The 27,560-nt window shown below is 44.9% G+C and overlaps 1 protein-coding gene across 1 annotated transcript in view; it reads right to left on the reverse strand.

Annotated features, from left to right (window-relative positions):
• Nucleotides 1–5,139: 5,139 nt before the first annotated feature.
• Chsy1 (chondroitin sulfate synthase 1) overlaps nucleotides 5,140–27,560 on the reverse strand; it is a 70,119-nt gene continuing 47,698 nt past the window's right edge. Inside the window, exon 3 of the mRNA XM_028872814.2 lies at nucleotides 5,140–8,148. Within this exon, the coding sequence (XP_028728647.1) occupies nucleotides 6,550–8,148 (1,599 nt within the window). The 3' untranslated portion in view covers nucleotides 5,140–6,549. The remainder of the gene's footprint in view (nucleotides 8,149–27,560) is intronic.

The following is a 27,560-nucleotide window of genomic DNA, read 5'->3' on the forward strand; positions in this document are numbered from 1 at the left end:
TGCTCATTCAGAGCCAAAGCACAGCCATTGCTTGTCCCAAGTAGAGATTGTGTTTCTGATGTCACAGTCTATAAGCGGATTCGGCTTGCACAGCATTCATCATGCAAGTTGGCAACCTCACCTTCTCTCAGATGATTTATTTTAGAACAAACTGTGGCATTTTTATACCAAACCTATGGAACTCTGTGTGACTCTGAATCTTGGGACTCGTGGATATTTTCCTTCTCATTTGAAACTGAGAGGCAGCCAGGAAGGATGCTTGCTAAGGCGTACTCCTACTGGGAAGCAGGGAGCAGGCACTGGAGCAGCTGAGCAATCAGGGAGCAATTGCTTGTGGCTGGAGTGACTTAGACAAGAGCCACATCAGCCAGCCCTCACCTGAGGGGAGGGCAGAGAGATGGTTTGCACATGCCCAGAACCTCTGAACTAACAGAAGGAAAGCAGAAGCCAAGCATTGTCCTTGCTCCAGGGCTGCTGGCCTGGCAGCAGAGAGGAAATTCTGGGTAGGCACAGCCCCTAAGGCTGCCCAGCACTTCTGGCAGACCCACAGGAAACCAGCTGGGGCTGGACAGAGCTTTCCAAGCCCTCCACACTGATGAAATCTACCAGTCACATCCGCCTGAGGATGTGGCCCAGACAGTGACTGCCCCGACAACCCATCTCAGAGAAATGGCTGGCACTCAGTAGCTTGAGGGCACAGCCTCTCAGGGGGAAAGGCCATCTCTGAATCTAATTTTAAAGACTCACAAGTCATGACATAACTCATTTCCCAGGGATGGTAGCCACATCAGACTCTGGCTCTTGGAAAGCCATGAGGGTATGTATATGTGATTATGGTCACTTCCCTGGAGCCCAAGGTCCCCAAAGAAATCCCCAGTGCACTGAGGATGGGTGAGACAAGAAACGCCCTCCATCTTCCTTTTGTGAACCATGTCTTCCTTTCGCCCATTCTTCTGATAAAAACATTCTTTGGTGGAGTCATCACTGGGTCTAATCAATGGGTAAACATTATCTTCCAATTTAGCCATGTAGAGCCTTCCAGTAACACCAAAGCTAACAACAAAATCTGTTATTGTTTGGTTTTAGAGCCAGGGTTTCTCTGTGTAGCCCTGGCTCTCCTAGATTTTACTCTGTAGACCAGGCTGGCCTTGAACTCACAGAGATCCGCCTGCCTCTGCCTCCTGAGTGCTGGGATCAAAGGTGTGTGTCACCACTGCCTAGCAACAATAAAAAAAAAATAATACTAGCTACCACGTATTATGATGTCACTTTATAAAATAGTCTTCAAAACTAGCCTAGAGCACAGGTTAAATAGGTCCATGGTTGTCAATCAAGTTCACTCTCATGTATTTGCAAATAAGTACTTTTCCGCCAGAAAAAACATGCCTGGTTCCCTGAGGGACACCTGGGCTCCTTGACACACTGCCCTGCCTTATCCTGCATCCCTGCTACCTCAAGTCTGGAAAGAGCTGCCCTTATCTTGAACTGACAGCTTCCGTTTCTCAGCCTGCCTGCCTGTCTGTCCCCAGGGCAAGCCTATGAGTGGACCTCATTCCCCAAGAGGCCACGTATCTGGCTGGAGCTTGCCTGACTCACCATTATGCCTGCCTTTTCCTCATTTTGCCATGACTCAAGTTTTGTGGCCATGAGGTTGAGTTTTGGGGCTGCCGTTTTCTCGGGATGGTACCACCAACAATGTACTGGACAGTCTTCCCACAGTAATTCTCAGATGTGATTTTGTTGTTCAAGTTTATATTTGATTTATATATTTTTTTGTGCTTATGTGGCACTGGGGATCCAATCCTGGGTCTTACACATAGTAGGTAAGTGCTCAACCACCGAGCTATATCCCAGTACCTCATTCGGTTTTAATTTGAAAATGTCTTTTAAAAGATTTATTTTTAGATGTGCTGTCTGTGAGGGGGTATGTGCACACAAGACACTGCATTTTCTCCTGGAAAGACTCAAGCACAGGTTGCTGGGGTTCACGCCCCAGGATCCTGACATTCACATCTTCACTGAATTTACAAGCCAGACCCAGCAAACGTGCAGTGGCCATTTCCATGGAGAACAGAAAATGGCTGTTTTTAAGGGCTTGCAAAGAGCCAGGGACCCACCTAGGTGGACGGGAGCCGCCTTGTGCAGCCACCTTGACACCACCTCAGCTGGCTCCTGGTCGTGTGGCACATAAGCTCCTTTGCAACCTAGATTACAGGTCTTTGTACCGGGAGTAAACCAGCCTAATCCGCAGGGCTGGTGCTGTCCAGGGTGGGGAGGGCTGGCCCCTGGGATCCCTCCAGACAAAGGCACTGCAACCCTAGGCACTGGGAACTTGAGTGGCACTCCTTGGCCACTGAGAGTCTCACTTCCGAGTGTCCTTAAAGAAAAGGACACTGGCAACAGGGTGCTATATTCAAGAGGTCCTTTTAATGTAAATATTCCCTTCCCAGATGAGGAGTGTCCTTGGACTCTTGAGCACACTAGGTAATGGATAAAGCTGCCTGCAGAGAACACCAGATCCCTGAGTGGCCCTTCCAGGGACACGAGGCAAAGCCAGACTGTGACAAACAGCAAGCAGAGGGTGTATTAGCAAAGTCCACGAGCCTGCAGCCCGGGGAGAAGAAACCTCATAGCTACCTATTGCTGGGCTGTGCTGAGACCAGGGCTTGGAGGACTTGGTAAACTAGGATGTGGACAAGACCTGGACAGGAAGGAGGTGGAGACAGACTCGCCCGGAGGGCTGGAACTTGATTGGTAGGGTCATGAAGGTTTCTACTTCCCCTTCCTGCTTTCAGACTTAAGTGACAGGTTCTGTCCACTTTCTCCCAGGGTCGGCCTGTGTCTACAAACCAGAGCGGGTACTTGAGGACTAGTAAGTACTATGTGAGCCTCAGCTTCCTTTTGAAACATGAGGATCTCAGGGAGTTATGGCTCAAGGCCCAGCTCCAGCCTCACCCTGGCCCAGACCACCAAATCCAGCAAAATGCTGCTTCCTTATGAGTGACATACCAACATGTGTCACGGCTGTCTGTGACCCCCCTGATCCACCTCTCTCAGGATTCCTCCAGATCCGATCACAGCATTCAAACCTGCCAGCCCTGCCCTCCCAAATGCCCCGATAGCAGAGGGCCACGGAACTCTGCTCTGCCCTCAAGTACCCCAAGGCAATGGATACTCCTGCCAGGGTCTGTGTGTTATACACTATTTTCTCATCATATGCACACATGCACACTTCCTCCACCAGGATACGTACAAACCTGGCAGTCCACTGTTGGAAGAACCTCGGGTTGGATGGCTGGGTGGGGAAGAGAAGCTTCCATCTGCATGCCCTCGTGCGCAATGATCTCTTCCCTGCCCCCTAACCCCACTCACATTCTTGACTTTAAAAATATTGTCAGCGGGGCTTGTCTAGTGTGTTTGAGACATACTAGTTTCTTAATTTAAAAATAAGGCTAGGTTTGATGGCAAATGCCTTTCATCCCAGCACTCGGGAGGCAGAGGCAGGTGATTTCTGAGTTGAGGCCAGCCTGGTCTACAGAGTGAGTTTCATATAGCCAGTCATATAGTGAGACCCTGTCTCAGAATAAAGCAATCCATGAAGAACAAAGTACTGGCAAGTGAGACAGGGAGGCATAAACTGAAAGCCTCCCTGGGGCTGAGGGCAGTATTTCTGGGCCCAGGGTGAGGGTGGCAAGTCTCAGCCCATCCAGTGCCCATTGGCTTGATCTGTTTGGGAGGCATCCAGGCAGTGGGACCGGGTCCTGTGTTCAGTGCATGAGTTGGCTGTTTGAAACCTGGGACTTATGCAGGGACGCTTGGCTCAGCCTGGGAGGAAGGGACTGGATCTGCCTGGACTGAGTCTACCAGGTTGATCTCAGTCCTCGGGGGAGGCTTTGCCCTGGAGGCGGTGGGAATGGGGGGTGGGCTGGGAGGAAGGGGAGGGAGGCAGGAGGGGGGAGAACAAGGGAATCTGTGGTTGATATGTAGAACTAAATTATATTGTAAAATAAAATAAAATTAAATTAAAAAAAAAAAAAGACTCACTCGGTGGGAATTCCATTTCAAAGAGGAGGAGCCACTGGGATCAAAAGGCCCAGGGGCAGCTTCCATGAGGTCTAATGACCACATGAGGGAAGGATTAAGTCCAACTAATCACATCCATACAGGGTGGGGGGTTGGGGGGTCGTCTAAGGTGGCATCAGTGTAGACAACGGAGTGTTTCAGCTGCAGAAGAAAAACACAAAACAGTGTCAGAGCCTACCAGCCCACAATGCTGGGCCAGAGCTGGTGTGGCTATTAAGCGGTGTCCTGATAACGGTCACCAGGCAGTGTCCAGGCTGAGAGCCTGGGACAAGTGAGACTACTGAGAATACCTCTGGAAGGAGGACACTGGAGTCACCAGGGAGCAAAGGGGTGAGAGTAGAGCTTGGGGGCCAGCAGACATCACAGGTATTAACAAGGGCAGTGAACTGGGAAAGGGGCCGACAGTATTCCTGGAGACCACGGTCACCAAGAAGTGTGGTAGATGGTGGAGTGGGGACAGCACAGTAAGGAGCAAGTTTAACCATGTGTCACTGCTTACAGAGCATTCAGTTCTGTATGTTCCTGCCCCAAATCCCTACAGCTTGGTGTAAGAATACAAGTCCACAGACCAGGCATGTCATCAGGCTGGGGATGATGCTCTTCCTCACTGGGAAAGAAGACTGCTCTGGTTTTCTCCATGAGGGTGGGGAGGAAGGCCCAACAACTTGCACAGATTGAGTGACAACTAGGCAGATTACAGCAATTCTGTGAGCACAATGTCATCACACTGCAGATGCCTCTCCCGGGAATAATTCCCATCCCCAGAACCTTGCTAATAGCACCAGAGGCCACTTTTGATCTCTGGATTCTATAGCGACTGTGTGCAATTTTTTCCTCTGGCTAGATTGAACCTAAACCCCAAGAAAGTAGTGCTGATGAGCGTCTATTTGTAGCCAGGAGCCAGACAAGGGCCTGGGCCTAGTCTGAAGTGCTGTTTTTCACGTTGAGTCAGCGAGCTGATGGGGGGAAAAGACAAGTTTCCCCTAAACGCGTCGGCTCTATGGACTCCCCAGCTGCAGTCCAGAAGTGCTGGCTGAAATAAGTGCAAAGGCTGAGTCTGGGTTTCAGTGTTTTACTTTCCAAATGTAATTCTTCAACTAACACAAAAATAATGAGACAAAATGGGTCTGCAAAATACAATAGAAAAATACTGTCCACTGGTTTATTTGTTCAAATGTGCAATAGGCTATTTACAAATAAGCAGATCTCCAACGATGTCTATTAAAAATGGCAAATCTATCAACTGTTTGAAATCTAAATGAAAACAAATTATTAAGGCACATTTGATCTGTGAGTTGGAAACAAACATTCTGGTGTAGTAACAGATTCATTTCACTTTTTTCCCCAAACACATGAGCACCAAAATTATCAAAGAACACTTAATATTTAGTAAGATGGGAATGTAAAAATTAAAGATGAGGAAAAAGTGTTTCGAAAGGAAATCTTTGGAGATCGGTTTACCACAAATAAAACATTCTAACCACACTCATGGTACACATAAATACTAGTAACTGACAAGTACTCAAATGGAAGAGATCTAAACAATGGGTATTAAATAAATTAAAGATGTTTCAGATAAACAAGATAGAACAAAACAGTAATTAAAAAATGAAGTGACCATCCTCACCCACAACACAGGATGAAGAGAACAGAGCCCCAACTTCCCCTCACTTTCATTAGGGGTCTGTCTGTTTAGCTTGTATCCATTATACGACTAACAGCCATTCTTTGTCACCCTAAGTAATACTGTACCCTCTAAAGAGAAGGGGCAGGAACAGAGAAAATGCCAAGTCCTTCTTGGACTTCAGTGCCAGGTCTGTAATTTAGGCCAACGAATTACGGTGGGGTCGCCACAGTCACGCTTCCCTCGGTCCCCTGCTTGTAAAAGGCCACGTGGCCACGGTGGGTGGAGCACAATTTGGGGGAAATAATCAATGTGGAAAGCTGTCCTGGAGATAATGACAATACAGTTATTATCATTTCTCCTTACTTTGTGACTGGAACTAAAGATAGCTTAAAAAAAACTTGTCAAAAAAAAAAAGTGAAAAGGTAGAATTTGTGCAAAGGTAACAGTCACAACAGAACATTTACCAGAGTTACAGTGTTTCTGTCACAATAATACTTCTTAGGAATGTTCACGTTTTTTGCCATAGGACTATACAGAAGGGGTGGGGGTTGTTGGAAAAGAAATGTAAAAAAACAAGAAACAAAAAGTATTATAAAAGTTTTGTTCATCAGGTATGTTTCAAGTCAGGATTAAGCAGGTGCTACATAATGTTCAGCAAGATGTGTTCAAAGGCAAACATTGATCACATTTTTGTTCAAAAAGCTCAATCTTAAAGGAGTCCTGTGTAAGAAAACCACTTGGAAAATATATCCTTGTATGGACTTCAAAAAACGGATCATACAAAAAAGTTTTTGAAAAATAAATTAGGCAATTAAAAAGGTCTTCCAGTGCGGCTGGCATCAGGCCGTCCCAGCAGAGCCGTTACTGCCGCCGCCGCCGCCTTTGCTGTAACTGGGGTCATTTTTCTCTAGCCACATTTCGGCCAACTGCTGTGTGGACCCGTATGTCGATGCTTTCGACCCCAAGCACATTTTATACTGTTTGGGATCCAGGTTGGGGTCACAGAAGACAGGGTGGTGGATGTGGACAACTCCAACCTCCTGGCTCCTGAATGTCTTCAATCCTGCCTGGACAACCTTGTTAAAGAGGTCCACATCCTCTAGTCCCCAGCCTTGGATGGAGATATCAAAGCCACCCACTCTGACAAGATCTCCCTTATAAATACAAGTAATGCCAAACCCATAGTTTCTCCAGAAGCCGGTTTTCTGAGTAAAGGCAAAATGGTTGTCGCTGGGAACCTTCCCACTATAAACAATCTTTGGATCGTACTGGCTAAAGATGATTGGGAAATAGATCTGCTGACCCAGCACTGTGTTGGCTCGACACCGTTGTAGGAATTCCACAGTAAATACCAGGTCGACATCACAGAAGAAGAGCAGAGACTCATTGTTAAACTGGGAAGAGCCTACTTCTAGGGCCAGCGCTCTTGAAAACGCCCCAGACACAGGCAAAACCTGCATATCAGCTTTAGGGTACTTGACTCGGTAATCTCTCATAAGTTCAACCTGTTTGGCCTTGTCGGGGTTGGAGTCAGAATTGAAGAGCAGAACCACCAGCCTGACATTCTGATTTGGAATGAGACACGTCTTCTCAAAGTTTCCCATGAACCTTACGAACATGTCAAAGCGTCCAGACAAAGGGATCAGAATGTTTATCTTCTTTTCTTTGGGCTCTTTGTGCTCAATCTTGGACCCAGGAAGCTGGAAGGGAACAAGCTTCTTCAGGGAATTGGACAGGAACGACAGGGAACCGGAGTCCTGGTTGATTCTGTCGGCCAGCTCCTGCGCATCCAGCTCCTCATGCTCCACAAACTGGATCTTGCTGAACGTCTGCTGCAGGTACGCATGCCTCCTCACAGGGACTGTCATCTTCTTCCCTTTGTGCTTCTTGTACAGGAGCAGCAGGTCCAGGATGTACTCTGCCCCATACATGGGGTTCACACGACGGTAGCCATACTGGATCTCCTTGAAGTCAATGATGCGCCCTCGGGTCTTGGCATTGGCGTTGATCATCTCCATCACCTGCATGACGATGTCATCCAAGGCCTCCCTCTGGGCCGAGTCCATCCCTCTCCGGGGAGGCTGGCCATCAGTGGCTGAATATAAGTATTTCCCAGTCAGAAACTCCCATTCCAGGATCTCCTCTCGCTGGTGGGCTTGAAAGCGCATAAAGGAGGGTGGGATACCCAGCTGGAGGTCTTCCTTCTGGATCTCTGTGCCGCTGTACTTGCTCATCAGGACAATTTCCCGGTGAAGCTGGATGGTGCGGTGGCGCAGCTCGGCAATCTTGCGGCTGAGCATGTAACTGTGCAGCCTGTACTGGTAGGGTGGGTTTTTGTTGGGGTGTAAGGTGATCGCTCGGTGGATTTTACTGCTATGGAGGTCTCTGATGTACCCTTTCTTGTTCTGTTCATAATTCTCGTAAAAAAGCTGCTGCATCTGTTAAGAAAAGAAAAGACTCCTGCTTTAGCATAAGTCAGTGTCATTCCATCCTTACATCTCCTCAACAACTGCTAACTCTAAGGACAAAATCCATAAGTGAGACTATTTTCTGGACAGGCCACAGCACACAGAAGGCCCTAGAGCAACCTCATGAGATGAGAAGTTAATAGATATGAATAGCTTAAAGAAACATTTTAATGAGGTGTTGGGCAATGAGTGGACCCAAGGGCTAAGGACCCTGCCCCAAATTATGAGGGTGCAGCTATGGACCTGCAGAGAAGACCTCTGCAGATGGGGTGTTTTGTTTTTGTTTTGAACAACACTACCAAAACCTTTTTTCAAAAGAAAGGGATGGCTGGGCAGTGGTGGCACACGCCTTTGATCCCAGCACCTAGGAAGCAGGGGCAGATGGCTCTCTTCTGAGTTCAAGGCCAGCCTGGTCTACATAGTGAGTTCTAGGACAGTTAGGAATGTAATACAGACCCTGCCTAAAAAAACAAATAAAAAAAACCCCAAAAGTTAAAAAGTAATTAAGAAAGCATTTTAGAGTCCATCTAAATTCAGAAGGACAAAACCAACTGTGACAGTCATGGATGCTCAGGGGAACCAGTGCACACCATGGGGCCACTGTATGTGATGGGCTTGGCTCACTGCTGCCCAGCAACCCTGGATCACAGCACACAGTGGGCACCTCCTGCGGGGATTCTGCACATCTCTTGGGCTCTCTACTATAAATGATAGCAAGTGTCTGCTCTGAAGACTTCAGGCTTGCCGAGAGAAAGGCAGAGACATCGGACACGGTGCCAGATTGAGCTCCTCCCTGACCCAGAGCTGGACCAGAGGAGTAACTACCCTGCTGCAGTGATGAGATAACCCCCCAAGCTTGGAGCAGCTCCTTCACCATCCACTTTCCAACTGCAGGGCAGCACCATGGCCAGACTCCATGATTCAGAAACTTTCTTTTAGGTGCTAGAACTCTCTAAACATGTTCCATAACCCTAAAGCCCCAAAAGTAACAGCCTCTAAACTTGCTCCCAACTCTAAGATGCCATGGCTCCACTTCATGGGAGCCACTGGACAACATGCTGACTCTACCTGGGGACTCCACGTGAGGAGGAATTCTACCATGGTAAACATCAGTTGCAAAGCTCCAGAACAGGGGATTCACTGTATGCCATGGGTAGAAAGCTGGAGACCATATGCACTTGCTTAAATACATAGGTTATGCCATTTCATCTGCTTATCACTTCTGAACTTGGACAACAAACTGAGGAAATACCAACAATTCTGGAAGATGGTCCTATTCCCAAGAATACAAACATCCAAACCATTGATTTGGCTTTCCAAAATTAGGAAATGTGCAATTAGAGGCATGTGCAATTCCTCTCCCTGCCCAGTAGGCAACTCATGTTGCCAATCACCTGCCAGGAGCTCTCAGCTCCTCTTCCTCTGACTTCAATTGCCAGGTTGAGTGGTAAGCGCCCAACACAGCAGCCAAAGGGCATTCTGAGAATGTGAGGAGGACTCACGGCTGAGAGAGGCATGGCAGAACTCACGTGGTTTCCCCTCCCCTCTTCTCAAATATCTCTATGAGAGAAAACAAAGGGGCATATGTTGCTGGAGGGCTTCTCTCCAGGTTCCCCAAGCCCCGCAGTCCCACAATCCACTTATAAAATAATCACTCAGACGCTTATATCACTTATAAACTGTATGGCCGTGGCAGGCTTCTTGCTAACTGTTCTTTTATCTTAAATTAACCCATTTTTATAAATCTATACCTTGCCACGTGGCTGGTGGCTTACCAGAGTCTTTACATGTTGCTTGCCCTGGCGGTGGCTGCAGTGTCCCCCCTCAGCCTTCCGCTTCCCAGAATTCTCCTCTCTCCTTGTCCCACCTACTTCCTGCCTGGCAACCTACTTCCTGCCTGGTCACTGGCCATCAGTGTTTTATTTATATAGAGCAATATCCACAGCAGGCATAGAAGTAATAAACCACTGACATGAAGAGAATGGGCCCAGAGAAGACCCTGCACTTGTGAGAGATGTCCCTACATCCTGAGGAAATAAGAGACCAAGCGAAGGAGGATGGAAGCCGATAACCCGCTTTGAAGAGCAAGCCAGTCCCCAAGCCAGAGCCCATAATGACATGGCCGTGAGAACATGGCAAAGCTGCTGCTGGGCATGGGGAGAACAGAGGAGATAAGACTTTAGACCAGCAAGACCCCCAACCACCACAGAGGTAAGAAGTGAAAGGGAAGATGGAGACACCAGAATCTTCAGACACATTCCAAGCTGTTCTGTCATCTGCACAGGATGCCGGGGGGAGGGGGGGATGAGGATGGGAGAAGTGGGGTTGTTTGGTGGTGGCAGGTGCACTTTTGTTAAAATGCACCAAGGATTGTCACCAAGAGTTGTAACTTTAATTAGGATTGGCAGGGAGCAGAAAGTAGAGGTTTCAACACCAGTGATGATCATCATCACTTGCAATCATTAGTTCTGAAGATAATTATCTACAGGCTATTTTTCCTCTCCTCTGGAGTCACTTCTAGATTCCACATCAAGCAACTCCAGTTCACTTTCCCTAAAAATTAAACGAGGACTAGAGACTTCAGGCTCAACCATTAAAGGCTAAGTTCATAACCAAAATCGTAAGAAAGGAGGAGTAAGGTATAAGGCCGACAATGGACTGGGACAAGCCTCTGGGCTGCAGCAGGACCCCAGTACTCAACTGTCCCTGCCATCTAGCAGACTCCATTCCTCATCCCTCAAAGAGACCCAGAGGCCTCTGATCAAAGTGTTAAGCAGAACACTGGATCACGACAGAGGGAAGCTCGTGACTCACTCCTAACAGAGCCGCACGAGCCCCACCAGCCGAGGCCCAGCAGTTAGAAAAGGACTGCCCTGGCACAACACAAACAAACCACGCAGCACCTGGAGGACCCACCACAACGACCGAAGCAGGGAAAAAGCCTTGAAATTAAACAAAGCAGAAAAAAGCGGGACAGTGCTCAAGAGAATGAATAATCTCTCAAGGAACCTGGAGAATAAGGCAATAATCACTCTAGAAAGATAACAACATAGAAAATGGATCCAGAATTCAGAATTACAGAACCTTTATGTCTGGTCAAGCCTGAAGAACTTGGCATAATGAATAGAAGTCCAGAATGCCAAGGATAAAACACTTATAAGCATCTAAAGTGGGATCTGGTGAGGTAGTCAGTGGATAAAGAACTTGCCAGGTAAGCCTGATGACCTGTTGATCTCGGGATCCCATGTAAAGGTAGGAAAGGAGAGGAGAACCAATCCCACAGCATTGCCTTCTGACTTCCACAGGAGTATTGTAGCATACTGGCCCATCTCACACACACACACACACACACACACACACACACACACACACACACACACACAGTTTATGACAACTTTTTTTCTTTAATCCAAAGTGGAAAGGTCATGTTCAAATAATCAGAGATCAGAAACTGGAATGATACTGGATGTGGATAGTACTACTAGAACAATGTCTTCAAAAGCAGGGAGAGTAAAAATCCTCCTCAATGTACATTTACCTACCCAGGTAAACTATCCTGCGCAAAGCCTCATCAGCAATGGCTTTAGTTGAGAGGTAGGCAAACATTCCTTCTAGTTCTCAGTGGTGAGAATGAAGAGGGGATATCATGTGTTTTTCAAATTTACAAGGAAAAAACTGTTTAGAGACAAGTTACCTTCAAACTGAACAAGGAGTAGGGAGGGGCTCAGCAGTAAGGTACTTACTCCATAACTACAAAGGCTGAGGTGTGGAGCCCCAGAACCCATGAAAAGCTTAGTGGGTGTGGTGGCACCAGTAGTCAGTGTTCAGGAGGCGGAGCCAGGGATCCCCAGAGCAAGCTGGCTAGCAAGACTAGCCCAGAGAGTGAGCTCCAACTTCAGTGAGACCCTACCTCAAGGCAGAAGATGGAGAGAGAACGAGAAAGACACCCTATGTCTACCTTGGACCTTCACATGTGTACCATTGCACACACTCACACACACACACCGAATATGGGGTTTAAGAGTATTTTATTATCTCACAGTACTTCAATAATTTATAATTTGAAATGTTAAGAGGAAGAGTATAAGGCCAGGGGTGGTGGCACACGCCTTTAGTTCCAGTACTTGGGAGGGAGAGGCAGGAGGATCTCTGTGACTTTAAGGCCAGCCTGGCCTACAGAGTGAGTTCTAGGACAGCCAGGGCTACATACAGAAACTTTGTCTCAAAAAACCAAACCAAAAAAAAAAAAAAAAAAGAGGAATACTATAACACAAAGTTAAAAGGTGCTTAAAGAAAATCTGTTATTTAAAAAATTGCAGAACCTGCCCAAAATGCATACAACATTTAAAACTGATGGTTCCAGTTCCAGTGTTGAAACAGCCCTTATTCTTTCTTCAACAAAGCACCTCTACCATTTTGGCTCCAGCAGAGGCATCTCCTTGCTCTAAGATACCTCAAGATTCTGTGCCACTCTGCTGTAAACCGAAGAGGAGCTAATTCCAAGGTCATGTTATTCCCAGGAACTTCTAGTACAACTGGGCACAGCCATCATCTACCCACATCTAATCTTCCATACAAATGCCTTCTAGAGTTCTCATTAGCAAGTATCATCTGTCCTCTGCCAGAAATGCCAACATACTGGCTGGGCCCTTGTTCTTCCTGTTAATATTTTACATTACTGCCCTCATTAAATACAGTACATCAGTAGGCTATCCCTGCTCCATAATTAGTGTCTGGATTAGTGCTCTATTACCCAAATCTTCTTATCCTTTTGTTCTTAAAAATGGTTTTAAAACAATATTAAGCTATCACAGCTCCTGATAAAATAATTTAAACAGGAGAGATGGCGCAGCAGTTAAGAGCACTGGTTGCTCTTCAGGAGGACCCGGGTTCAAGTCTCAGCACCCACATGGCAGCTCACAACTGTCTGTAACTCCCATTCTAGGGGATCCAACGCCCTCACACAGACAAATGGGTACATAAAATTTAAAGAAAGATTTAAATAGCCAGTCTCACATTTTAAATATTTAAATTAATATTCTTATACAGCCACAGGCATTCCAATTCACACTTCAAAGCAGAACTTTTTAAACTGTATTTATTCTTTGTGTCTTTCACATCATCCCATCTTCTGCCCTTGCAACCCCCAGCCCCTGAGATAAAATAAAATTTAAGAGGAAAAAAGAAAGGAAAAAAGAGGGGAAAAAAGGAAAAATGTTGTCATGGAAGCTGCAGCGTGCCACAGAGAGTTACAGTAACCCCTTTTGTCCATATATTTTTTACCTCCAGGTGTTCACTGCGAAGAGTCATTGGTCTGGTTGGAAGAGTCATTGATCTGGTTCCAGGCCTCTGGTTTCTGCTACACTATCAATGCTAGGTCTTCACTGGGACTCCTGTTGTTGCCACACTGTGTCCTGGAGATCCTGCAGCTTTGGGTCTGCTGGACCAGCCCCTCATGTGTGATCATTGATGGGGTGGATGTTGGGGCGGGCCAACTCATAACCCTGGTTCGGCTTGGGTGATTGCAAGGTTGGTCATCTTTTCAGCTCTCCCCCATCCTCACTACCAGGGTAAGCTCTCCTGCATTGCTGGGCTAATTCACCCCTTGGGGTGGAGTCCTCAGGCTTTCATGCCCTCAGTCAGGGTCGGCTCTCTCACACCTACATCATCAGGGTCAGCTCTACTGTGTTGCCCAAGTGAGGTACAGGGGCCACGCTCCTGAGTGCCAAAGCAGAACTTTTGAAAGCAGGCATCTGCTAATAACTAGGTCAGACCACCAGCACACACGGAACTGCTTCAGGCTCTTGGGACATATGGTTAGCCTACACATTCCTATTAGTTCTCCCTAATTAGTTTTGTGTTGGTGTTGCCAATTTTCGTTCAATTAAGTTCAAGGAGTATGTACTCTGCATTTTAAAGACTTCATTCATAAAACTAAAGTTTTCATGAGAATCAAAGTGGACTGTTAATGGTAAAAATTGAGAAGTAATCACTGGTTAGAGTCCAATTCTGAAGTCTGAATATTAAAGCCTGGGCCATTTCAAAGTCACTGAGAATTGAGCTTGGCAAAGTTAAACAAAAGCAGCTGGTAGAACTTAAGTCCTCTGTGTAATACAGCACACAAACACTGGACCAAAAACAAAGGTTTTTGTGTGAGTGGAGATCTCACAGTATAAGGTTAGGAAAACCCTTATCTCCCATCAGAAAGCTGCACAGAGTCCCCTTCTCTATTCCTTACAAACCCCTGATGTTCAGGAGCCAGTCACCTGAGCATCATTTCGTTCACTGGTTTTACTTTGACTAGTGTAGACAATGTGACCCAGCTGCTGCTTGCATACATGTACACTGTTGTACTTTGTTCATGCCCGGCCTCCAGCACCCCTCTCCCGTCCTCCTCCAGCCGCGCTGGTCCTCTTCCTTTCCCCAGAGTATATTACCCCCTTCTGATTTCACATCATATGGAGGACTTTTTTTTTCCTTTAATTCAGATTCCATGTGAAAGGAAATGTATATTTGTCCTTTTCTCCCCTATCCCATCATTATTTTTAACTAAAGAAGCCGTTATGGCCATGCTATGTGGAATGAATTATATACAGAACTATCTTCTAATGAAAAGTCCTATCAGATATGGCATATTAGTTTTGTGTTGGTGCTGCCAATTTTCATTCAAATAAGTTCAAGGAGTATGTACTCTTGTGGATGGCACTGTGCAGAGGGAGAATCCAAAAGGCCCAGCAAAGGGATAAGGTAAGCCCTGGCTTGCTGAAAAGAGCACCCAGGACAGGCCTTAACAGAACTCACCACAGTGCCAGGATCCAATCCTCACAGCTTCCCCAAGGCACTGTGTTATAATTCTAGTCAATATGGGTCATGTAGCAACACAGCAAACATTTCTGTACGGTCAAATGACTCAAGTTCTAGCACCAGGGGTTGCCAAAACAAAACAAAATACTGGGATAAAGGGGTGGGGAGATATGGGGGGCGGGGGCAGACACATGGACCAGAGAACCAAATATAAAGGAAGGAAGAACTCTAGTTCTTTTGTGGAAAACTATCAAATTAGGAAGTATAGTGGGGAGGGAGGGATGGAAAAGATAAAAAGACAAAGAAAACGTATAGGTCAAATACTATGGCCTACAAGGTCATTTCTCACCGGCATTTTTGTTTTTATTATTCTTATTATAAACTCTCGTTCTACATAAATACTTTGTGCTACTTTAGTTTATAGACTTTATCAAGTAGTAGTATATTTCAATCCTACACAGCACTCGCATCTTAAGACTTACCGAGTTACGGTTGTGAGAGCAAAGTGGAACAGGACACAGCCCAGCCCTATTCCCAGGCCTGGACTCGAGAAGCACAGCGCACACTAGAGCCTATGCAGCCCGCTTTGTTTAGAAACAAGCACTCAGGAGCCGATTGTGTTGAAGCATTCTCTCCAACTGGCCCCAGCAGAGGAACTGAAAGTGTGTTGGGACATCTCTGTCTTGTCTTGTGTCTGTCACTCATCTCTCCAGCTGCCTTGGGTCGCTGCAACAACAGACCCACAGGCAGACTGCACCCCTCAAGCAATCCTTTCTTCCTCTATTAAACCCAGAGAAATATCAATACCCCAAAGATGGACTTGGGATTCCCGAACTCCTTCATCTGTTTCTTTTCACCAGCATGGCCACACCGAGTAAGTCCCTTCTGCCTGTCTCTAGCTGGCATAGTGGAAGGGGCGGCCAGGGCTTGTAGGGGCTGCTCCAGCACAGCTTTTACCTCAAGAACTCCCTTCACAATTTCACATTGAAATCAGAACTGTCAGTACCATTTGATGAGTGCTTCTGCCCTGCACAGGCTCACACGTGCCCAGGCATGTGTGTACAGTGCATGCATAAGTGTGAATTATAATTCTGGATAGATAAGTCTTGAGCATGCCCCACAGGAGATTAATGTTTCTACCTGTCATTACCAATGCACTAGTCTAAAGGGGAAGGGTGATTCCTACTTTATTACAATTCAAAAGCAGAAGTTCCTCTTTTAAGAAAAAAAATATTTTATGCTGTGTGTGCCTGAGTGTATGTGTGTGTAAACATGGGTCTTCTGCAAAAGCAGTTCAGTGTTCTGTCCTGGATTTTATTTTATTATTATCATTTTTTCCCACTTGACACAAGCTAGAGTTATCTGAGAAGATGGAACCTAAATTGATAACTACCCCCACCACATTGGTCTGTGGACAAGGCCTGTGAAGCATTTTTTAAATTAGTGATTGATGCTGGAGGCCCAGCCCATTGGTGATGCCACCGACCAGCCCATGGTCAGGTGATCCTAGAGTATATACGAAAGTACAATGAGCAAGCCACGAGAAGCAAGCCAGTAAGCAGCGCTCCTCCATGGCCTCTGCATCCTCCTCCTCGTTCCTGCCCTGAGTTCCTGATTGACTCTGCTGGGTGATGAACTACAAACCAAGCTAAACTAAACCCTTTGTTCTCCAAGTTACCTCTGGTCATCATGTTTTGTCACAGTGATAGAAACCCTAACTAGGACATGTTCTTAACCTCTATATCATCTCTATACCCCAAAAGTTCTTTGCTTTCACAAAAGATCAAAAGAAAAGGTTTGCAGAAAGAGGGGAATGAGGAAGGGCTAGGGGTGGGTGTCTGGTGAGCGAGAGGAGCAATTAAGAATATGTACTGCATGCTACATGGCTTACAATCTCCTGTAGCTCCAGCTTCAAAAGATCCAATGCCCGCCGGGCGGTGGTGGCGCACGCCTTTAATCCCAGCACTCGGGAGGCAGAGGCAGGCGGATCTCTGTGAGTTCGAGGCCAGCCTGGTCTCCAAAGCGAGTTCCAGGAAAGGCGCAAAGCTACACAGAGAAACCCTGTCTCGAAAAAAAAACCAAAAAAAAAAAAAAAAAAAAAAAAAAAAAAAAAAGATCCAATGCCCTCCTACTGGCCTACCCAGGCACCTGCACTTGTGTGAACACTCATACAAACACACATATATGCATATGATTAAAAAGAAATCTTTAAAAAAAAAAAACAAAAACCTTTCAATCCATGGTGTCAAATTCCCAGAGAAGCTATAAAAATGGCTTTCAAAACACAGGCAACCAAATCAAAACAACTTTGAGATTTTCTCTTACCCCAGCAGAATGGCTACAGTCAGCAAACAACCATCAACAAACGTGGAGGGGGTGTGGGCAAAGGGAATTCGCATTTGCTGTGGGGGGACTGCAAACTGGTTTAGTCACTCTGGAAATAAGTTTGGAAAACCCTCAACAACAATGGTTCTCAACCTATGAGTTGAGACCCCTTTGAAAAAGCTCTATCTTCAAAAATACTCACATTGTGACTCATTAACAGTAGCACAATTAGAGTTATGAAGTAACAACAAAAATAACTTTATGGTTGGGGGTCACCACAACACAAGGAACTGTATCACAGGGTCACAACATCAGGAAGGCCGAGAACCACTGCTCAAAAATCTAAAAATAAATCTACCACATGTCCCAACTAACTGTACCACCGCTTGGCATGTGTCCAAAAGAGTCACATCTTACTCCACAGACACTCACTCAGCCATGTTTCACTGCCACTCTATTCACAATAGCTAGGAAGAGGGGAAAAATAAATGTCCTTCAAAATGTACACATACAAGGAATACAATTCAGCTGTAAAGAAAAACGCAAACATGAACTTTGCAGGTAAATAGACGACACTAGAAAAGGTCATATTGAGTGAGGCGATCTAGACCCAGAAAGGCAAACACTGCGTGTTCTCTCATTTGCCGCTTCTAGATCCAAATCTTCATACATGAGGATGTAACCTGCAGTAGCTACAAAAGCCAGAGAGTAAAAAGGAACCACAGAGTGGGGTGAGAATGGGTAAGGCAACAGTGAGGAGGCTGGCAGGCACACGTGATCTGAAGGGAGCAACAGGGAAAACTGATGGGAAGGGACACTGATACAGAAGGAAGGAGGAGGGCAAGATAATAGTAAGGATGTCTGAAAAAAATCATAAGAAGCCATTATCTACCTAAATTTACATACAATACATGTAAGTCTACACACACACACACACACACACACACACACACACACACACACACACACTACAGACGCACAGAGATACACACACTATAGACACACACAGACACACTGACACATGGGGTGGGAGGACACATGACAGAGAGTTTAAATAAAATGTTTCCATCTGGGCTGACAATGCTCCCCCTAAGAGCCATAGACTATATAACAAAATCCTAACACCTTGCATAAGAACCCCCCATTTCAAGCTCTTGCCCTTGGTTGCCTCCCAAAGGTTGAAGCTAAGTCCATTTTGCTCAAGATACCATGTACTTTGGACACTGGACCTGGAGGAACCAGAAGGCACCATGAGGCACCATGCAAGCTTCCAAGGGAGGGAAGAAACCAATAGCCATACCCAGTTAAGAGCCTACGAATTAAAACAATGAACAGCATGTCTCAACAATAATACTTCATAGTGGTGCACAACCCTTGGTGGTGACCAACAGCTCTCTAATTGGACTTCAGGCCCACTCAACGGGAGGGAAGCCATGCTTGGTACGGAAACCTAGCCAAGTACCTAAGGCTAGTAAAGTCATGGATCTCCTTGGAAGAAACCTATTAACTACGTATTTACTAAATCGGCACAATCCCTAACATCATTCTAAATATTCGTCCTTACACCCACAGATAAGTGTAGCCCTCACTTCTCATCAAGGAAACCTCTCTTTGTCACAGATGGAGACCACCACAAAAAAAAAACAAAACAAAACAAAAAACCAAAAAAACAAAACAAAACAAAAAAAAACATCAAAACACAGAGAACAAGTGACCACGGGATATCCAGCCAACTGATACATCTACAACACAACTCTTGTACCTAAGGCTGTTATAGCAGGAAGTGTGGAAATACTCTAAGAGTCAAAGAAACAGGAAGTTTCTGTGAGATTTCATCTTATAGTAACGTCAGAAGTTACACCCATAAAGTCTCATCAACATGGCTACCTAAGCAAGACCTAAGTAAGAAGAGCACAGGCATGCTGATGTGGAAGGGGGAAATCTCATGAGGCTTCAGCCCTACACAAAGAACTACAAACAATTAAGAATGTGGAGAGTGGGAGAAACAGTCTTCCCTAGAGCAAAGCCTCCAAATTGGTTATCCAATACCAAATGGTCGGCCCTGAAATCACCTAAGTACAAGTAACATTATACAGACTGAGTAAGTTGTATCTATATATTTAAGTATATAAAAGGGAGTGTGTAGGAAGGGTTGGATGGAGGAAAGGGAAGGGAAAAATGACAAAATTATATTTTAACTTCAAATATATACACATGTGTGTGCGCGCACACTAAACAAAAAATGCAAGCAACCAAGAAAGGCACCACACCAGAGAGAAGAGAAAGTCAACAAATGATGCTGGAACTGAACATTCACATGCACAAAACAACAGAAGCTAGCTACTCTTTATAAAAAGTAACCCCAAGCAGATCACTAAAAGAGAATACAAAACTACAAAATGACACGAGGAAATCTAGAAGACTCAGCAATGACTACTGGGAAGAATACGACCCTTGAAAGACAAAGAATTGACAAACTAGATTTTATGAAGTCAGAGACTTCTATCCTAAAAAGACAATGTCAGAGCCTGGTGGATCTCTGTGAGCCAGCCTGGTCTACACAGTGAGTTCCAGGCCAGCCAGAGCTGCATAGTAACATAACTCAGAACATAGAAACTATCTGAATAAGACTTAACAGGTGAGCCAGGCAGTGGTGGCGCACACCTTTAATCCCAGCACTCCGGAGGCAGAAAAAAAACAAAAAAACAAAACAAAACAAAAAAAAAAAAACAACCAAAAAACCACCCAAGAAACAAAAAACCTTACTAGGTGAGTTACTTGTCCAAGTCCCAACAAACACTCAGGGATCCTCAAGTTTGACAAGAAAAGCAACCCTAAAGTAGTCGGAGATGACATGTTATGAAAAATAAGGATGTGAAAAGACACTTATGTCAAGAGGAAAATACAAACTGAAACAGTGAGATGGCTAAGCGTGGTGGGCACATGTCTAATCTCCAGGATGAGTGAGTGCACTAACTGGAAGGAAGGTCACCCTGAACCATCCATCACTCAGCGCAGCCTTTTCTTCCTTTGGTTTTACAGCAGACAACCTTTTGGCACTGACAGTTGGTGCTGTTACCATTCAGGGGTTATAAAAAAGTCATTACCACTTCCTCACCCAACTGGACTTAAACTGCTGCTGTCACTCTATAAAGGCATCTTAACAAGTAACACTTCTTGGGACCTACATCCAGCACTGTCTACCTCGTATTAACGACTGCCCATGTTTTACATGACGCGTGTGATGTGTCTGGGTTCAGCACTGGGTTCAACGCCTTGAACAACACACCAACAGTTACTGCCTGGCTTGATCAGGGAAGAACCTATTTAACCAAGTCTCTAGACCTGGCTTCACCCAGAGGACAGAAGATGATGGCCTGCTCTCCAAGATCTCATATAGTAATTAGTAACATTTCAGACAGTGACTAGAGCTTTGTAGAAGTACAGAGAAATGAAACCAGTAGCAAAGATGGGTGCAGTTTCACACCTGTGAGTCAGAGATGGCAGGCTGAACTCTGAACAGGGACCCACAGGCAGTGGGAGGGAGGGAAGGAGAGGATGGGCATGCATATATTCATGTCTACACAACAGCACTTCCAGGAGCAAAGAGTAGCCAGGGCTAGCCTCCAGACTGACGGAGCACATACCCAGGAGCAAGCAGCCACACAAAGCACTGTGGCGGACTCCCTGCATGGGGTTCCCGCATGGGGTTGCTGTGAGGCTCTGACCAGACACACACAGATTTTAACAGCATCATTAGTAAGATTTCAGTTAGGAATGCTACTAAAAATTTCTGAAGAGAAGTTATGAACCCCACGGAACCCGAAGTTAAAGTTTGAAGGGTTGAAAAGCCACCTATGTGATGTGTACAACAAGCAAACTGGCATTGAACGGAGCCAGTCTTCCATGCTGGACGACCTTCCTCTCCTCTGGAGATCCAGTCTGGGCTGCAGAGCCCACACTGCAGTCATCTCTGCTCTGTGTGGGGGCAGGCCAGTCTCAACACCCGAGGATCCTGGGAGAAAGGAACACATGACAAGAACAGCTCCCTTCTGCCTGCTTCTTCCTCGAGCTTACTACAATCAGCTGCCCACCTCGGCCAGAACCAGAGACCTGTACTTTGTCCAAATCAGAGTAACTCAAAAGCACTGAGCCATTTGCCCTCTGTGTGGTGATGGAGTCTTCCACCGGGAAGTCATTACTAAAAGTATTATTCTTAACCTTTAAATGAGAAAGAGAGCAAATGGGCAACTCACGTTTTATTAACCATGCACGGACTGTGCCAAGTGCTTCTCACTGAAAGGGAGTAAGCACCAAGTCCACTCAGAGTAAGCCATCTCACCTCAATTCATTACGCATGTTGGTTCTGTTTTTTGCTTACCTTGCTCACTGAACACACACATTTTAAGTGGGTACTTCCCCCGAGAAACAGGACTGTAAGCATGGAGACACTTTTAGGTATTTTAACTCTGTATTTCATTATCCGCTTTGAGTTCTACCTTCCACATTAGCTTTAATCTCTGAATTACATGGCCAAAACTACCTAGCTATCTATTCTGGCCTTAAACTCCCGTTTACACGCTGGTACTGTGTCCTGTGAGATGAAGCAACACCCAGCACAGATGCCTGATCCCCCTGCCAGTGTCCCACTCCTCACTGGAATGGATGCACTGGCATCCTGGCATCTCCAAGCTCCAGCACATCCACTCTCTAGCTGTGCCTCTATTTCTGCATGCACTTAGATCACAAGTCTCAACTCTGTGTGCATGTGGGGTGCGGCGACGGCGGCGGCGGCGGCAGCGGCGGGGAAGGGCAACATGGAGATCTGTGAAGGCTGGGGGGTAAACGGGCATCTGAAAAAGCCCAAATCCTGTTCAATACACTTCTGGAAGGGGCTGAAAGGACTGAGAATCTCATATACTTTCTTCCCCAGAGTCCACAAGTTGTATCTCATAATAGAACTGGCTTCACAAAACCAATATGGGACTCCATAAGCAAAATGTGTTTTGTTTAAAAAAACAACAAACCTGTTTATGTGTGTGAGTACCTGCATGTATGTTTGCACACTACATGTACAGGTGGTATCTATGGAGACCAGAAGAGAGTACTGAATTTAAGTGCTGAGTCATATACACAGCCCCAGCAGTGTTTCCAAGTCTCTGGCTGTTAGGCATCCGATTCTTAGTATGCATGTGTGGAAACAGTTCCATCACTTATAAGACCATTTTAAAACCTTTCACAGTCATTTCAGAAGTGGTGAGATGGCTCAGTGGGTAGAGGTGTTTACTGTGAGTCTACACCCTGGAACTCACATGATGCAAGAGAACTGACTGCTGCAAACTGTCTTCTGACCCCCACATGTGCTATGACATGGCATGCACATGACGGCAAACGCTAATACACATAAACATTTAATCTTTAAATTTTTAATAAAAGTACACATCAGTATTAAAACAGAAAAAAACACTCACACTATGTAAACTATTGCGCGTTCAGTTAGAACACTCTACTTCTGACCACCTTAATTTCCTGAAACAACACTGGCCAATCCCTCAGGCAGGACTGGCTATCTACAAAGATGCTCTAAAATTATAAGGTGTAAGAACACAGACACAGAAGTGAGACAACTTTAAGATTAATGGCAAAGAAGTAAATTACACATCAGCACACACACAAAGACTGGAACAATTTCTTTCACGAAAAATGGCAGGAGAAGCAGGGTAAGAGCAACAGAGAAGCAGACAGCCTCAGATTCCATTTTCACGGCATCTTGACTTCATTAGTCAGCATCAATTAAGTATAAATATAAACAGCAGAGCCAGGAGTGGTGGCGCACGTCTGTGATCCCAACAGTTAGGATGCGTAGGCACACGTATGCCATGCAGTTGAAGCCAACTTGGTCACACGTTGAATTCCAGGCCAGCTTGAGCTACAGCGCCCTTGTGTTTTGTTTTTTTAAAGAAAAAAAAAAAAGAGGAAAATACAAATAAATGACTAAACAAGTAAAATAAAAAGTAGATGCAGATACAAAGTAAGTATCTACTATTTTAAAAACAGGTTACTCAGGAACCCTGTGAGAATGAGTTAGACTTGAAGAAGGGATGTTCTATCTTTCTGAGCCTTCTCACACCTGTTCCTTCATGGTCCATCTGATGGTCAGGTATCAGATAGTACTACACTCATGTAGAAGGGCATGTAGTACTACACTCATATGATAAGGCCTTGGAAAAAAGAAGAAGAACAGGCCAAACCTAAATCAGTAGATGGAAAGAAACAGCCAAGATCAGAGCAGAAACTAATGAAATGAAAGAGAAAAATCAATTTAAAGAAAAAAAAAATCAACAAAACAGAGTTGGTCTTTGAAAAGATACACAGGTAGCCAAACTAAGATGAGGAAGATACATATTAACCTAATTAGAAAGGAAAAGGTGGCTATATAAAAGATATTGAAGAAACTCAGAAAATCATTAGAATACATCTTTAAAAACTTACATCTATCAAACTAGAGAAATCTAGACCTTAGATAAACTAAACCAAGGAAATTTAGACTTCTATGACAAAAATTTTAAAACACTGAAGAAAGAAACAGAAGAAGACGTTAGAAGATCTCCCATACTCATAGACTGGAAAAATTAACATCTTAAAAGATTTTTTTTTTAATTATATGTCTATGTGCACAAGGGTAAGTGCTCACAGGGACAAACAATAGTTAATTCATGTTTACCAACCGAAAAGCAAAAGGCAAATATTAACTTCAGAAATACCAGGACTACCCAGTTACTACTTAGAAGTAACCACTACTACTCCTTGAGGACCCATCAATGACCACATAACTGACGAAAGGCACACCACCAGGACCAATAACAGTACTCCACACCAAACCCAGGACAACAAACTACACAACACTGGCACAGGCAGGCAGCCATGAGCCAATGCGAATGCCTTGGCTTCTTTTCAAGTGTCTGCCACACACTGTGTGTAGGTGATCCTAGCAACTCAACAGTGAGCCAAAGGTTCACGGGGAACCACAGGGATGAAAAGGAACAGAGCATATTTAGTTTTAATTATTTCCCTCTTTGATTTACCTAAGCACATACCTATGTAAATACTCCTGAGTCAATTTTGCTTATTTCTTCCCAAAGAAGGTGGGAATATCCAATTTGAGATTTCCCCTCAAATTATTGACAAATGTGACTGCAGACCAATTTAAATGTCTTCTTTCTTTCTTTCTTTTTTTTTTTTTTTTGGTTTTTCGAGACAGGGTTTCTCTGTGTAGCTTTGCGCCTTTCCTGGAACTTACTTGGTAGCCCAGGCTGGCCTCGAACTCACAGAGATCCGCCTGGCTCTGCCTCCCGAGTGCTGGGATTAAAGGCGTGCGCCACCACCGCCCGGCCGATGTCTTCTTTAAGATCAGGTTGGTGTGATCAATAGTATGGCACTTCCAAATCCCCAGCATATAGGCTTTGCTACAAATGCATTCCTAAACTCTGTTACAAGGGAAAGTTGAAATGGCCTAACAGAAACTTAAAGGGAGACATCCTGTGGAGAACACTCTCATCTGGGCTGATGTGCTAGCTTATATTCTGATAGTATTCCCAAGTTGTTACATCTGTTATTAAGGTCAGAGTGCCTTTCCAGAACAGAAAAATTTAGGTCACATATATAAGGATAACCCCTAATGATGCCATTTATATAACACGAAATTATTAATTTGTTAAAATCATAACACACAAAACCAAAACTAAAAATAGAATATATTGATGACTGGCTTCTAACAACCAAGGCTTCTTGCTTAATGGAAATGCTGGAAGTCTGTTCCAAAATTAGAATCTTTTAAACCTGAAAGCCAATTAAACTGCACTGCTCAACTGTGTTAAGTACTTGACCCTGGTACACTGTCACAAACTGTGACAGCCAAGTGATCTGCCCATGCAACCTAGGGAACAAAACTTTAATTCACAAAAAAAAGTACACAGGCTACTTAGGATATTTATAGTGTGTGACCTCATGGCCAAGGTCTGTCCTCCATCCTTTGTGGTGACAGACTGAAGCCTGACTTCATGTTCAGTTAGGTGTGACCACATGCTCAAGTCTTCCCCAGTGGAGTATGACACATCTCCACCTCTTCCCCTCTAGACCCTGTTCCTCTCCTGGACCACAGCCTGAGCACAGCAACCATGTCATCCATCCCCACCAAGAGCAATGTCTCAGGAGATAGCAAAGAATGCAGACCTCACTCACTAAATCCTGGGAAATAGGCCTTGACAACCCGGAAACCCTGGATGAGTCAGTCAGTATTGGATATAGAAATTTTTTCTATTTCTACTGCATTTCTTGGGTGTCTGTTGTATTGGTTTAGCCTCTTAAGTCAGATGTCATATTAACTATTTTTTAAAATAATACTTCAGAATTATATCTCACCAGAATAATGCACAATTACATCATATATTTCTTTAACTGCATGTCAGCCCTACGTATCCTATTAGCCACATTGTTCCTATTTTGGGGTGGTGGGGGAGCTCTAAGAAACTGAGAACCTCAATAAGGAAACTGCCAGTAACTGTAGGCTTGATTTCAAAAACATCATGCCCACATGGAACAGGATCAGCATATGTCCACAGCCGGTCTCACTAAGTGAGTTCCTGCCCCAGCTGCTGAGCTTAGCAGCTGGAGCTGAGAGCCTACGGGCCACAGACACTGAGATATTTACTATCTGATCCTTCAGAGAAAAAGTCTACTGGCCATTTATCTAGAGCTTTGGGGACGTGCAGATTTTGCTAAAGAACACAAGGGCCCTAAAAGTGGTATTTCTCCCTAAGCAGTTTGCCTTCTCTTCCACAGCTAAACTTCTCCTTGGCTCCTGAATGCCAAGCTAGCATGCCAGACCAGTTCTGTCTCATCAATGCCAAGGTACCTTGTTTTATCTGAGATGTCACACCTCTGCCTTCCAGTTCTACCAATAGAACACCTACAGGGGAAAATGTAATCTCAGGTTAAAAAAAAAAAAAATTCCAGAGACTGTATTACAACAAACAACTATATTTAACACTACTGAATTAACGGCCATGATAACAAATGTGTTATATGTATTTTACAACTGAAACCAAAAAGTTGCTGGGCACGGTGGGGTACACCTGTAATCCCAGCCACTCCAGAGTCTGAGGCAGGAGGACTGCTGAGTTTTGAGGCCAGTTTCACACAAATTTAAACAAATAGGAAACTATAAAATTAAAATTTTACTGTAAGCTCTCTAAACACTGTAAGCTAACTAAGGACCTGAAAGTAACAATTCCAGAAACAGAAAACACACAGCATTCGGTTCTACGTGGCCTTGACTTTGTGGTATACATTCATTCTACTTGGGTTTTATGAATAAAAGGCAGTTTCGAAAAACTAAAAACAGATATAGCACGCCTAAAAATAGAACCCCCAAAGCCCTCAAAAAGCCAAGTATGTTCACTGCATCCCTGCTTCTAACCAGTATTACAGCTGCATCAGCATCTGTAAGGACCACAAAGCTGAGAAGCGTCATTCTGAATAAGATACACAGAAGCACCTTTTCATACAACTCACTTCACACAGCATTTTGTCAGCCCCTACCACATGCCTGACATAGTGTATGGTTAAGCCACACCTCATGGCATGAAAAAGTATCGAAATTCCAAGCTCTCATGATTTTCAGGCAGTAATGATCATCTACTCAGACAAAGAGAAAAGGCAGTCAGTCATTACTTGAAGTCATTACACAATGATGCCGGCTATAAACAGATTCCTGGGGTTCACAGTGCCATTACACTTAACACAACAGCCAGACACTACATACAGTGAGAAGCTGGAGTAGGCTCTGCTTCTTGAAGTCTGCGTGTTTCTGCCCAAGTTTCCTAACCAACATGGTCTCAGTTCAGGCTAAATAAAAAAGGATCTTCAGAGGTTACAGTTGGGGGCAAAGTACAGTATGAACAAGACTTAGGATTGCTGGAAGCCTGTTCTGGAGTACAATGGAATCTAAGGAAGACACCTAGCCTTCCCTGACCCCAGATCAGTGTGGTCTACCCGCTATTAATGCAACCAGGTCTTTTCCACAAAGACCTTCTGCAGCCCGTGAACAAGGCTCTTGGTGTTGACCTCCTCACTTCTCAACTGTCTACCCCACTTTCTTTTGACCTCACTGCCTCAGCCTCGGCCTCCTCTGAAGCTGGGAGTATACAGATAAATACTGACTTGCTAAGAAAAATTTAATCCATCCAAACTAA

The sequence above is a fragment of the Peromyscus leucopus genome, chromosome 1, assembly GCF_004664715.2.
Source record: "Peromyscus leucopus breed LL Stock chromosome 1, UCI_PerLeu_2.1, whole genome shotgun sequence".
Lineage (NCBI taxonomy): Eukaryota > Metazoa > Chordata > Mammalia > Rodentia > Cricetidae > Peromyscus > Peromyscus leucopus.